The sequence below is a fragment of the Ostrea edulis genome, chromosome 3 (genome assembly GCF_947568905.1).
Source record: "Ostrea edulis chromosome 3, xbOstEdul1.1, whole genome shotgun sequence".
Classification (NCBI taxonomy): Eukaryota; Metazoa; Mollusca; class Bivalvia; order Ostreida; family Ostreidae; genus Ostrea; species Ostrea edulis.
The window spans coordinates 69,802,969-69,818,052 of NC_079166.1; the positions used below are offsets into that span (position 1 = coordinate 69,802,969).

Below are 15,084 nucleotides of genomic sequence, written 5' to 3' on the forward strand. Positions count from 1 at the left end.
AGAAATAGTACTCTTTTAAAATGAAACTTGAAAATTTATACCTAGCACGTAGAGAGTTCAGCAGGTGAATGATAAAATTTGCTATACGCTGTCCTGACGTTTATACAACATTCACCCAGTTACCATGCGCGATACGCTTGATAAAGATATATTTCAACACCATATATGGCAATGTCTGGGTATTAATATTCTATTGGTTGATATCGGTGATTACAGAAATAGTACTGCTTTAAAATGAAACTTGAAAATTGTGCGTACCGCTTCCAAGATACACCGAACAGGTAAGAATCACTTCTATGTCTAATTTGTTTACACGCATTCTTGAAAATCTGCACATTCTTATTTTTGAAAATGTGCTTTAGAATTCGTCGAACGATTCAAATGGGTTTCTAAATAGTCAAGAAATCAGAATATGTTTAAATGCGCAGGGTTGAATTCGAACAAAAGTAATGATAGAAATTCAAAAATATTTTTATCCGAATACCTGTTTGTAAGTTTATTTTCATACCGATGTACATGTTTACACTAATTACACTTTTATGTGAAGTGCAATGTCTACTAAACTGTATAGTACAAATATAGAATACTAATTATTTCATTTTTACATCTTCATGTTTTCCTGTGCCAATGTTTTATATTAGCAAAGTATGAAATAATCTGATATATAGTGTGATCAATGTTCTTTTACAAATATCACCAAGAGTGTAAATGAAACCTTTATCTTCTCGTGAAATTCAATTGAAAACACTGAACATCATTTCACATAATTTTAAAGAGAAAGGTAGATATATTTTATGCATGCGAATCGAAATATCATAATAATAAATAAATAAATAAAAATTAAAACTAATAATCGCAACATCAGTCTGGGTTGATTTTTACAATAAATTTATATCTATTAATGTTGACTTTATAATTTTACTTTCAACATAAATATTCACCCCAATAACGCACATTTTTAGATTTAAAGTTGTTTTTCTAAATATTGCATACGTATGATACGATACATGCCTAAATAATCAAACATCTCAAGAGGGCTAAACGAATAAAAGAGGGAAGGTACAGACACGCCAAAAGAAGAAGGGGGTTCAAACTTTCTACCTCCAAAGAGTACATATGAGAGTGGCACCCCCGACCACGCCACAACTATGAAACATGAGTTATGTTAACCGAGCAATATTTAAGAAATGAAAGGTGATTTTGATTTGATTATCTATTTTACTGCATTTTAAATGTACTACTTGAGACAAACAATCCCAGTTGCATGCTGCATATGTACAAAATATTTGCTCAGAGTGAACACTTCCAGCTGCTTTGGAGAGAGTTACTCGAACATTGTAATCTGGTTTATTTTTGAAAAAGAGTTGGTTGGTAGTGATGGAATAACTTTAGTCCTGATAAAACTGTGAGCTTATTCCTAATTTATAGTTTTTAATTTAAACTATATTTTATTCACAAAGTGAATGGGATCGGGCAGCAGGCATAGCCTATTTAAGCCCTCTCCCTATCTATACAGTTTTTGAGGGATATCGTGATATGCAAGATATTTACACGTGTCTATCTTCGTAAAACTGCCAAATTTAAGTTGATGAGTTGCCACCATCTTTAGGAAATCAGTAGTTCAGTTCTGACTTAGTACAAAACAATTATGCAAGTCGTTATTGCAAGCATTTGATCCAGTTCGATTTAAAAGATCATTTAAAAAAAAAATCTTTTTTATGTTGTGTTTGTTTTCTAGAAATCAAACCCCTAACTCGATCAGGAAGTTCTGTTTTTCCATTCCTCCATTACACCATTTCCTTACCCTCTTGTATAAAATATTTCAACTGTTTAATTGACCAGTTTTCATTTCAGTATCCATACTCAACATAACAAAAAAAAAAACAAAAACAAAAAACAAGACATTTAAATATTGCACAGTCTGATTGTGTTACTACCCAATGTTGTCATATGCACACATGTTAGAATACCGGTACGAAGAGAGATAACTCATGTTTTCGAAGAGGCTTATTGTTACACCAACATACTAATAGTCAACATCAGAGATCAAATCTTTTGAGAATTATTTATTAATAAGTTGTTAGTGTCTACGAGATCCAGTATGTATATGTAGCAGGCTGTAAACTCTATCAACAGACAACGGAACATTAAATCGGTAATCATGAAAAACTTTTTAAATATATATATATACACTATTATCTTAAAGTCTTGTTGAATACTTTGTTTCCATACATCGATGTGTTGAAGTAAAGGTATCTTGTATTTTTTTTTTTTTTTTTTTTTTTTTAGATCTGCACTTTGTATTCGTCAAAATAATATTAAAAAAAATGTGTATATAGCTTGATCTAATGCTTTGTCTGTTATTTCATTCAGTCGGTTAAAACAGTCATTCACATATATCAAAGAGTTGTAATATATTTAAAATAGTTTTATTAATATTTTTGAGCTATAGACAATGCAACATTCTATTGTACGCACATGTGACTTCAACACGAAAGTTATGAAAAAATGCGTGTTTCGCGAAAGGTATTTTTCTGTTACTTTTTGAAGCAGGTAAATGCTTTGCATGTAGATTTTCATATTGAGATGTTGACGGTGTGTAAATATTAGTCTTGTTCACGAAATAGCAAGTATCTAATTTTGTGACAAAATATGTCAAAATGACGTTTTATGAAACATTTTTTTAAGCAAGGTGATTTAAATGACCATTTTACACTACAAGCAAGATTCTTTTTTAAAACTCAAATATTGAAATCAAAGTAAGATATTTCACCTTTCCTGTCACATTGATAATGAATTCTTAAAATGACATCACTGCTTATTAAGATTAAACTTTAGCAGTGAAGGGTTCATGCACGCCTGCTTACCGTAAACTGTATGTAGTCCCTTGTTTGGATAATATCTATTTTTTGGGATCATCATATAAAATAAAGATTACTATTTAAAGCAACATTCGATCTATCCTTGTATTTTCTTCACGTATATGTTTTGCTTCGTGGTATGTTACTGTTCTTTACGCTCCATTCGAGAATGTTTCACTCTTGTAGACATATTAATTTACAAGAACTATGTGAAATGCCACCCATTTTGACCTATGCATGACACACTAAGTCTTAACAGTGAGAGTTTTCTTCTCTCGTACCAATGCTAACCGGTACCTCGGCATGGTAACCTCCATTTAAAGGTCGTATTTGAAAGATTCTTGGATTGCGTTTTACAAAAGAACTTACGACTCACGACCAACTTTACATACTGGAATTTTCCAGTTTATTGTAAGATCATTCACTCCAAATGCAAAATATTTTTTAAATGTTGAAAATTAAGCCTCAAAAACGTTTTACTTCATTCACTCAAAGTAACAGCAGTGTAATACCATTTAAGACTTGCGACTTTGTCGTAAGTTTTGTAAAATGGGCCCCTGTACTTTATGGTGAATGTCGGGAGTTTGGCGATGGAACAGCTACTACTTATCTCAGACGTATTACGTTCTATGCGACGCTGAAAGCGAGCATGGAATACTAGCCTTTAATTAGCGAAATGAACACTCAAGTTTGTGTTGAAAGTAAATCATGCAATTAGCGAAATATGTTTTCATCAGACATCTTTATTATTGACAAGACTGTTTCAAAGATAGACACATCCGATTCTGGCTTTTTACTGAAGAGACATAATTTGTCGAAATGCGCATCTGGTGCATCAAAATTGGTACCGTATAAGTTTTACATTATGACCCCTGGGTCGAGGCCTCTGCTGGTGGACTGTTAGTTCCCGAGGTTCTCTACAGCCCAGTAGCTAAGTACTTCGTTACTAGCTTGAAAATACGGATGTATATTTAATTGCTGTTATAAAATTTAGAAATTCATTTCAAAACTAAGGATTATCTCCCTCACACATAACTCTTATCCTTGGACGAATTTGACTCCACTTTTTATGGAACACTGTTTTTCCCTATAATAGCTCTAAAACTTCATTGTTATTTCGGATTTCAAACATTTCGTTTGAGTATCACTGAAGAGACATAATTTGTACCGTAAAAGTTTTATACCTGAATTGTCGCACTGTTTCCCATATGACTCTAAGTTAAAACTATAAGCGCCTGGGTCACGGATACTGCACCACAAGTATAGCTTTTTTAACAAAGTTTGTTGTTTTTAGAAACAACCTTACACAGTAAACTGATATAAATGTATGATATGCTTTAAGTATTTATATTTTCATTAAATGACCACATAATCAAACTTTTCTAAAATGGTAAATCTTATATATAAAATCAAAAAAAAAAAAAAAAAAAAAACTACTAAAATTCCTGCACAATAATATTTCTAGTATGACCTTGAAGTAGGTATGATATTTATACAAAAAATAGAAAGCATTGTTTCTTCTCACCCTAAAAAAAACACAGTGAAAAGCTCATGATCAGCTTATTTAATTTTTCACACAGCAAGAAACAAAACTTACTAAATAGCTGAAAATTGCCCAAATTGTATTAGGGAGAATTTTAAGTTTTGCGTGCAAAAAGACCATTTCTGTTTGTTGAATTATAGAGACGTTTTTGATATTTGTTATGAATAAAAATCAAAATGCCAATTTCATTATATTGCGATTTTTCTTCTTTCTTCTCTTCGTTTTTTCTCTAACGTAAATATTAGATCATCATGGAATTATATCCCTTGCGTTGAACAGATTTTCAACCAATGAAATAAATTAGAATGTTCACACCATACATTTTCTACCAATCAAAAAAGGACGGGAAGTGTATTGTCCGAAGACTGTAAAATACTTCCACTATAAGATACCGTCTTCCCTATCGATGGTGTTTCTTTTTATTTTATTTTTTATGTTTCAGGGAGCTTAACTACATGTGTCATTACAAAAAAAAAAAAAAAAAAAAAAAAAAAAACCAAAAAAAAAAACCCCACTCATTTATCCACATTTTTAAAAAACAAATGTCTTATCCCACTGATTCATTTTAGTATAAAACAAGGTTACCCCTTTCCGTACCCCATGGGATATATCTGTCGATTAAAAGTTATTTACACTGTTTACCAACTTGTTTCAGACCCCAACTCACTCCCAGTAAGTCTTCTTTAATGATCAAAATCCTCTTATAACAGCTGTGTATCCGTTATATATTTAATATTTTTCCTGTCGAGAGTCATGTCATTCAAATTTTTCATCACGGAAGTGCGTAAACAATACAAAACTCGAAACGGATTAAAGTATATCCAAATCAATCTCGAGTTCCAAAAGATGCGAGGACTATGTAAACCCGAGATGACATCGACAGTATTGGTGCTCTATCCAAAACAGCATCTTTTTACGACTTAACTATCAAGGATTCATGAATTTCAAAACAATACGACATAAAAAAAGGAAATGACAGCAAAACAAAACAGGTACCCAGAAGTGAACGAGGGGGAAAAAGGACAGTTCCTACCACTTTTGTCCCCACACAGATCTCTTTCTTTCAAGTTAGATTATGAATGTCACTACCTGTCTTATAGGTTCCCTCCCCTCAATTGTTATTTAAGTGAATTGAATAAAATTAATAATAATAATAATAATAACTAGTGGTCCTAATTGTTTGCGAACAATTAGAGGGCGTTCCATCTTCCATGATTTAAAAAAAAAAATAACAAATATTTAAGATGATGTAAGAAACCCAAAAGGTCTGAAATGTATTATTTTGTAAAGGAAGGGTGAATTGTCAATCTCAAATCCTCAAACTTTTAATTTTTAAACCTAAGATGACCATTAAAATTACTGATGACCTTGACCTGGACCTAACAGTCAAGGTTAGCAATCTAAGCGAGAAAATTGAAACCATCCCTAATTATTTGGAATAGTATCAAAGATGATTAAGTTGAAACATTATAAAGCATGGGGAGGGAGGTAAATGTGTCAAAAAGGATATAAAGGCCCATTTAGCGTCAAATAACATTTAAAGTTATTGAAAATACTCAAGGAGACCTTGAAAATGGGGAAAAAATGATGATGACCTTGACGTTTGACTTTGACCTTAATTTGAAGGTCAAAAGTCATCGATCTTAATGCAAGTGATCCCATGTTTCTATATGTATCAATGTAGAAGTTATAAGCTTAAATAATTATATTCAAGACTTCCAGTGTCAATAACTATGCTTAATGGTTTTTGGTTCCCTTCGGTTAACTTCTCCATGTAAGAGGGGGGCCTCCGTGGCCGAATGGTTAGAGCATCGCGCTCAAAAATCACACGACATCTCACCTCTGGTCGGCGCGGGTTCGAATCCCACTTGCGCCAGTAAGTGAGAAAGTTTACCCTGTTTACTTTCGGAAGGTCGGTATATTGTATCTGCGTTCTCTCTTCTATCAATAAAAACTGGGCGCCACCAGATAACTGAAAAATTGTTGAGTGTGGCGGGAAATATCAATCAATCAAGCAATCTCCATATAAGAGAGTTTTAGTGTGAATTCATTAGTGAAGGTTTCGTGTGTCTGACTTTCGGTTTAGTAGGAGTAGCGATAACAAAATTTTCAACGCGAGTCTCTGAAATTCACGGAAGGGTTAAAGTTCAAAGTTCTAATACATAATATCAAAACAAATCAAAAAGTAAATACTTACTCATATAATATTTCAATGCTATCTTAAGCAGGAAAGAGAGTATAAAAAGTGCTATTTTCTAGTGTTTTTGATTACCTTGATATTTGACTTTGACCTAATTTTCAAGGTCAACGATGTTATTCCAGTTGGTCCCATGTATGTACGACAAACCGTTCTCAAATTTGACATGTCTTACGAATAAATTGCAAAACATAAGGGGCATTAACTCCTTTCAGGGGGTCACCGAATCCCTTCATCTAATGTTTATCTATTATATTAATTAACCTCTATGCTTTAACAAAGGTTTCATCCAATCTTATTAAAATCAAACTTCTTAGATCCGCGCTGTATACTTTGCATAAGAAGATCTGACACAACCCGATTACGGGTCATGTTCAGATGAACTTTATATCAGCTAATCAGCGCGTTGGATTTGAAACCGTCGGTGTTCACAATTCAAGGAAAATAGCTGCGATTGTTTGGTTTGAAAGAAAACACATCACATTTAGAGGTGACGTCACAATGCACTGTTTACGTAGACTGGCGTTATATTCCTATTATAGCGATTGTGAGGGTATCCTAGGATCTGCTTTTAATTGGATTGAGGTTTCATTCTCCTTTCATTTACGTTTAAAATGTGGTAGCGATAACAACGATTTCTGCGTAAAGTCCAATAACTCTGTAAGGGGTCAAAGTTCGATTACACAGGATGATATATGATGGTTTTTCGAGAAGTACTATATACGAAAACCCATAAGGCTCATTCGAATGAGCCTTCTGGGCTTTCCTAACTATATGATGGACTACAAAGTATTTCGATAAGTCTTAAGACATTTTTTACGGCAGGAAAATAATAATAATTAGTGATCCTAATTGTTCGCGAACAATTAGATGACTTTCCACCTACCATGGATGTAAACAAATATATAAGGATATTTAAGATGATGCAAGAATCTCAAAAGGACTGAAATATATTATTTTGCAAAGGAAGGTTGAATTCTTAACCTTGAAACTTAAAAATTTATATTTTAAAACCAAAGATGACCTTAAAAGTTATTCAAGGTAATTGATTTAAGAGAGAAAGTTGAAACCCTCACTGATTATTTTGAATAGTATCAAAGATAGTTAAGTTGAAACATTATACAGGATCAAAGTGGAGGTAAATGAGTAGAAACGGATCTAAAGGTCAGTATAGGGTCAAATAACTTTGAAAGTTAATAAAAACTACTATGTTTGATGGACAGACAGCTTACCTTTGATCAAGATGCAGATAAAATTTGGAGGTGTTATCTTTAAATTTTAATGTAACATTATTTCATCACATATTATTTCATCACATATTATGTACATAGAGCTTGCTCTAAAATATCAGAGTAATTCTTTAAAAGGCTTTCTAAGTTCAAGGAAAGTAATACTACATATATTTGTGTATCCACTAGATTGATAAGGTGAAGCAGAAATTCGTAGAAAGCATCTCCTGGGGTACTATGCATTCAAGAAAATAAAACTGAGAAATCACAGACACTAGACGTTTTAAATATTTATAATAAAAGAATTGCCATCCTGTAAACATAATATTGAAAAGGTATATCATGCCGCCATCTTGGTTTTCTTTTTACCAGCTGTATTGCTTGAAAATTTCGGGGAAAAGTCCGATATAAAATGATAATTAGACCCCTACCGCTTAGAAGCAACTCTGTCAAGGTCTTACTTCCTGCATCGTCATGGTGAACTAGAAATAAACTCCATCTATCGGCTATAATCAACTGTCAAACATCGTCTACTGCTTCTCAAATGCGAAAAATCTGGTAAAAAAGAAGATCAATTTCTTTTCTCTAGGTTACAGAATTACTCTGTACTCCCTCACCTTCTAGCCATTTTGCTTATCTGTCCTTAATACTTCTAATTCCTTCTTTGCATCTTCCAAACTAATGTCAGACTTTTCTGCCGATTCTTCATTTTCTTCCAGGTCTTTTATTAAAACAGCCACTCATTTTTCTTTATGACATTTACATTTTTGTATATAAGATGAATGTGAAGTAGAATTTCTTTTTATTTCCATCATCATACCTCTCAATTATCATTTATTATAAAATTAAATTCATTATCTGAAGTAGACCCAATATTATTGATATCATAAACCGGAATCATATACTGCTTTTTTGTTTGTAGTATTGTTTTATATATATATATATATATATATATATATATATATATATATATATATATACATTCGTTGTCATAAAGCAAGGTGTGATAAAATTTCCATAAATCTTACCCTCTTTGAAATTCCTGAAATCTTAATGACACAATGACCATATAATGGTCTGATCTGTAGTTTAGTTCTACAACACAATCATGTACACTGTAAAATAAGAAATTGGAGATCAAAGAGAAATATAATCTGGCTAATTTAGTGGGATTTCTTCTTCTCCAAGTATATCTTCTTGCATCTGGGTATAGTTCTCTCTCTATATAAAAAATGTCTAAGTCATCCATTGCCTCTGATATTGTATTTCTTGCATTTGGGTCGTTAACATTATTATCTTTATATAATTTACAGTCAATCAGTCAATATTGGGATTCATGACAAAATCAGAATCCCTACAAAATATATAGTGATTATTTTCAAAATAGTATGCATTTTCTACTACAATCTTATAAAAAAAAACGTGAATCTTTGTTTAGACCATATAAATTAACACATGTTATTCTTATTTGAAACATTTTTGGAGTAATTCATACAAAAATTTTGATATTTATTTTCTTATGCTCCCATATTATGTTTGCCTCACTCAGAGCGTTTAATCGATCATTTTCATTTTTCATATGTTTCCTAAGCTTATCACAGAATAACTCATCTTCTAATAAAGAAGTATTCAATTTCCAGTACCCGCATTCCCTCAAGTTTTCCGAAGTATAAAGATAAAAGCAAATTCCTAAATGATCACTCAACCGTACGCCCTCAACATTAGGAACTCTACGTAATGCAATGCCATGCACTGGAAAATGTATCTTATCAGACATAAAAATATAGTCAAATCTACGCTTAGGCATATTTTTCTCCATCGCACCATGACATACCTTCAGCATTTGTTTTTCCATTTGAAATCCAACACTCATTTAAACTAAAATCTTTCAGAATCTTTTTTAAAGAGTTAATGCTTTTGTCGTTTTCACCTATGTCTAAGTGAGTATTGAAATCGCCACCGATAATTAGTGCGTCTAAATTCAAAGAGAATTGGTTGATCCAAGAATGTAATGGTTTGACAATGTATTCTTTCTTTATCATTGTTTGGCGCATATATATTAAGCAATGTAAAAATAATTCCTTTGTATTTGGTATTGATCAAGAACCGTCTGCCATCAAGAGCAAGATGGTGATTTATGATTTCAAAGTGAAGGTTTTGTTTGAATAATATTGAAACACTCCGACTATATACTGAGTTTGAGAAACAATGAAGTTGTTCGTCAAACCATCCAGAATTGTATATTGATTCATTTTCTTTCAGAAAATGGGTTCTTGTAAAAATATGATATCAAAGTCAACATCCTTTAACCAGTCAAAACGGATTACCCGTTTCTTGTAAGTATTTAAATCTCTAATATTGAATAAAACGATAAGGAGTTGTGGTTCATGAATTAAAGTTTTGGTTTCTTTGTTTTTGTTTCTTTGGGTTTTTTGTTTTGTTTTTCTTTTCCTTTTTCTTATCGTTTCCCATCTTCTTTTTACCTTTTCTAATATCCTGAATGAATTTGTCCAAATTTATTTGATTTTCCTCATTCTGTGTGCCTCTCCTAAGCTTCCTCGTATACGTAAGGGACACTTTTGTCATTATTATAATTCTATAAAGTGTTTTGAAATGAACTAAAAGATATATTCTATAAATCTGTAATGGAAAGTATTGAGAACGGTTTAATGCCTGTTTCTCAAAGAGGTGCAATGACATCACTAATTTATAAAAAGGGAGAAAAAGAAAATTTAAACAAAACTATAGACCAATAAGCCTAACAAATGTAGATTATAAGATTTTTGTCCATGTCGATTAAAAAATGTTGCAAATAGAATTATGGGTCGTGAACAAAGTGCATATAGCAAAGGGAGATACATAGGGGAGAATGTAGACTTGCTCAAATCTCTATGTTGTTTGATTTTATTGTTTTATCATTTCGTTCAAATTTTTCTGTGCTTCAGAAGTCTAAATATCATTAAACGTCACCAAACATAGAGACTTGTAAACCCTGCACAGGACTGATCAGGCTCCTAATTAAATCTGTCATCGTGTATCCCTCTGTAGGGTGTTTTATGACCTTTCCCCAAATCAAAATGTTTTAGTTTAGCTGTTGCATTCCTAGTGTTTCCATATGGTCAAATCACATGGTAGTTTCTACACTGTGAAAACTTTAGTTTTATTAGGTCACCTTAGTAAACTCGGGTGACCTATTGCAACTGGTCTGCGTCCATTGTGCGTTAGCAGTTCTTGATAACTACCATTCCAATTCTATGAAGCATCCTTGGGACATGGGGACATGAATTGTAATTTCCAGGACTCCTATACTTCTGGGGCCTTAGGGCAGGGCTAAAATTGACAAATTTTCAAATATCTTCTCTCGAACACCACACATGTGTAAGAAAAACTAAATGCATTGTGATATAGGTCAGGAAGGACTCTACCAAAACTGTAAACTTCATCATCCCCGGGATAGAGTGTCTGACCTCAGGGAAGGGCCAAACGTGATATAATATTATAGTGTTTATGTGTAAAACGCTTAGATAACATCTTCTTTTGTGCTATTGATACTAAATTGTAACTAAATGGATATTTAGAAAGAAAAGGTAGTCCTTTACCAAAATTGTAAATTTGATGATCTCAGGGGGTAGGGGTTTTGGTATCAGGGTGGGGCCAAAATGGTCAGTTATTAAATGTATGAAAAATAGAACTGTTTTAACTTCTTCATAACTACTGTTCTAATTCCTTTCAAATGTGGTATGAAGCATCTTCGGGGCATGACGTAAAACATCAATCAATCTTCAGGACAAGGGGGGCATAAATTGTACATTTCAGGACCCGTACACCCCTGGGGCCTTAGGGGGGGGGGGCAAAAACTGGCAAAAATAGACCAATTTTCTCAAACTTCTATATGATTGAATATCTTTTAAGAAAGAATAAATGCTTAATGGTATAGAGCAGGAAGGCCTCTATCAAAATTGTGAATTTCATTATTCTAGATGGTAAGGCTTTGGTTTCATGGTGGAGCCAAAATTAGCATAGTGATTATTGTTTTGATCATTTGAAGGACCTCTTTAAGTTTCCTGATGCAGTATAAAAACAAATTGCATAATTTGGAAAAGCAGAAAAGACTGTACAAAAAATGGTGAATTCTGCACAGTTATTCCAAGGATCATCAAAGACAGAATATTTTGTGCTAATTGAAAGATAACACTTGCACTTTGACATACATCCAGACACCCATACTGATAAAGTTTGCCTTAAGTGTGCAAGAGAAATCAATAGGTGAATGAACGTGTTTTGAAACTTAAGACAAACTATAAGTGAACAATAGGAAGTATGTGGCAATCCTATGGAGCATCTACGAGATTAGTTTCTGGTAAAATTTTAAATCACTCATAGACAACTGATTTAATCCTTGTTATATGGCTTTAGAAGATTAGATATTTCTGTGTTCATTTTAATTCTAGAGAAATTTTAATTGTTCAACTTTGTAACATTTTGGAAATCCCCATAGCCATACATCACCTGTCAACTTATCAGCGATTCTGCAGCACCACACTGCAGTGTTGTAATATGATCCCTTTTCCGACCGTATTCTGGTCGGTGATTTTGCAGGGTTTACAAATCTCTATGTTTGGCATTATCAAAAAGTATTAAAGAGAGCAACGATTATTAAACATAGAGACCTGAGCAAGTCTAGGGAGATATGCAAGATTAATGCTTGATATATTTGAATACTGTATAACAAATGGCCAAGATGGTACATTGCTTTTTTTCTTAATGTTGAGAAAGCTTTTGACTTGGTGGAATATAATTTCATGTACAACGTCTCGGAAATTCAATTGTGGTAATATGTTTATTAGAATGATAAAAACGCTTTACAATAAACCAATATTCAACATTAAAAATAACGGCTGGTTGTCAATGTCATGTTCAATGCAAAGAGGCATCAGGCAAGGCTGCCCTTTATCAGCTCTTCTTTTTATCTTTGTCTTAGAAATACTAGCAATAAAAATTAGAAATGATGATGCTGTACATGGTTTGGTTTTAAATGGAAATGACAATGCACATCTTAAAATCGTACAACAATCAGGCGATTTCACAAACTTGTTGAGCGACCCACATTTACTGAAGAAAGGACTAGAGATCATAAATTTTGTAATGTTGCAGGACCTAAACTGAATTTAGATAAACCAGAATGCCTATTGACTGGTTCATATATCAATACTTTCTCTGAGTATCAGTATATTCATGGAGTAAAAATCGAGAAAGAATGTATCAAATCACTTGGGAGTATAAGTACTCTGAAGTTGAAATAAAAAATATGCTAGAGTTCCTCATTGACAATATCTTCGTGGTCTTTGGTGATCAGGTCTTCCAACAGTCTGTTGGAGTTCCCATGGGCACGAATTGTGCTCCTTTGTTAGCTGACCTGTTTTTATATTCATATGAAGCAGAATTTATTCAAAAGCTTCTACGTGAGAAGAAAAAATCTCCCGCTGTGACCTTCAATTCGACTTTTAGATATATCGATGACGTTTTGTCTATTAACAATGATAACTTTCATTCATATGTCGATTTGATATATCCCTGTGAGCTCGAAATAAAGGACACCACAGAGTCGTCCACTTCTGCTTCATACTTAGATATTTTATTGAAATTAGACATTAACGGCAAACTAACAACTGAACTGTATGACAAACGGGATGATTTCAGCTTCTCCATCGTCAACTTCCCACATTTATGTAGCAATATTCCATTATCACCTGCATATGGTGTTTATATATCTCAACTGATTCGATATGCAAGAGCTTGTTCTGGGTATAGTCAGTTTTTAAATCGAGGTAAGCTACTGACAAACAAGTTGATGGTACAGGGATTTCAACAGTCTCGATTGAAGTCAGTATTTCGCAAATTCTATGGTCGTTATAACGATCTAGTTCGTCAATACAATCTCGCATTGGGTCAAATGCTGTCTGACGTGTTTCATACCGATTGTTAAGCCGTTCTTGGCACACTGATTTTGACTGCGGATAACTCCGTTTACCTGATCAGGATATGGGGCTCACGACGGGTGTGACCGGTCAACAGGGGATGCTTACTCCTCCTAGGCACCTGATCCCACCTCTGGTGTGTCCAGGGGTCCGTGTTTGCCCAACTATCTATTTTGTATTGCTTGTAGGAGTTATGAGATTGATCACTGTTCGTTATCTTCACCTTACATCTTGGACATGATAAAGACGCTGCTATACAAAACACTGGATAAATAAATTAGAAAAAAAACTGGAAAAAAATATTACGTATTTGGAAGAGACGGAATTTAACTATCTTTGGAAAATGTACGATTATAAACACGATGACAATATCTAAATTGATCTATAATGTCTTCATTTTGCCTAATCTTAAACCTGGATTTTCAAAAAGGTATCAAAAATCATATCTAACTTTGTATGGAAAAATAGAGATATAATTAAAAGGAATACACTCATCGGAAAATTGAACAAGGATTTTTATGAATTGTTGATATTGAGAGTAAATTTCTAGCTGCAAAAGCTTCTTAGTGAAAGAAACTATTAGATAAAGAAAGTATAACATAAATAACATCACTAAATACAATGCTAAAAAAAGGATAAATATGCCAGTGAAAGAAATTATAAAAACAACGGAATATAAATTTGTGGATAGGTACAATAACACAATACCACAATTCAACAAATGCAAAAAAAAAAAAAATGTAAAGACAAAACTACACTGAAAAGAGAGGAATTCACGTCTCAACTTATTTGGAATAATGATTTATTTCAATATAGATCCAGACCTCTACTCTTTATAAACTGGGTACAAAGTGGGATTCTGTATGTTAAATACTCCTTCAATGATGGTGTAGACATGCATGATTTGATATATTTTACTAATAAAGAGATAACAAAGAATAACATAAATTGTGAATACTGTTTGCTAAAACATGCCACTAGATTATACAAAAATAAGTTTAATTGCAGTATGTAATAATACTTGATAAGGAATTATTTTTTATTTAAGGACAAAAGCGTAAGGTCAGTGAAATATATCATGAGTGATTTTTATTACTTTATATTTTTGAATTTAAAATTCCTCAAACCAATATATGAAAAAAAATGGGAAAATATTTTCAGAATATCTGATAATTATGTTTGGAAAAATATTGATATATCCAAAATAAAACACATTTACGAAAGAAAAGTTGCAGAATTTAACTAAAAATTATTACACTGTATTTTATTTAATAAT

At 32.7% G+C, this 15,084-nt stretch overlaps 1 protein-coding gene across 13 annotated transcripts in view; it reads left to right on the top strand.

Annotated features, from left to right (window-relative positions):
- The first annotated feature begins 66 nt into the window (after positions 1 to 66).
- Positions 67 to 15,084, top strand: part of LOC130052780 (uncharacterized) — a 57,566-nt gene continuing 42,548 nt past the window's right edge. For 2 of the 13 annotated variants that reach the window (XM_056158739.1, XM_056158738.1), the window contains exons 1-2: positions 67 to 281; positions 10,093 to 10,166. Coding sequence is in view for 2 of the 13 variants with exons in the window: in XM_056158743.1 (XP_056014718.1) it covers positions 10,096 to 10,166 (71 nt within the window). In the remaining 11 variants the exon portion in view is untranslated. The remainder of the gene's footprint in view (positions 282 to 10,092; positions 10,167 to 15,084) is intronic. The other 11 variants (XM_056158742.1, XM_056158745.1, XR_008801169.1 and 8 more) reach the window with 11 other exon arrangements.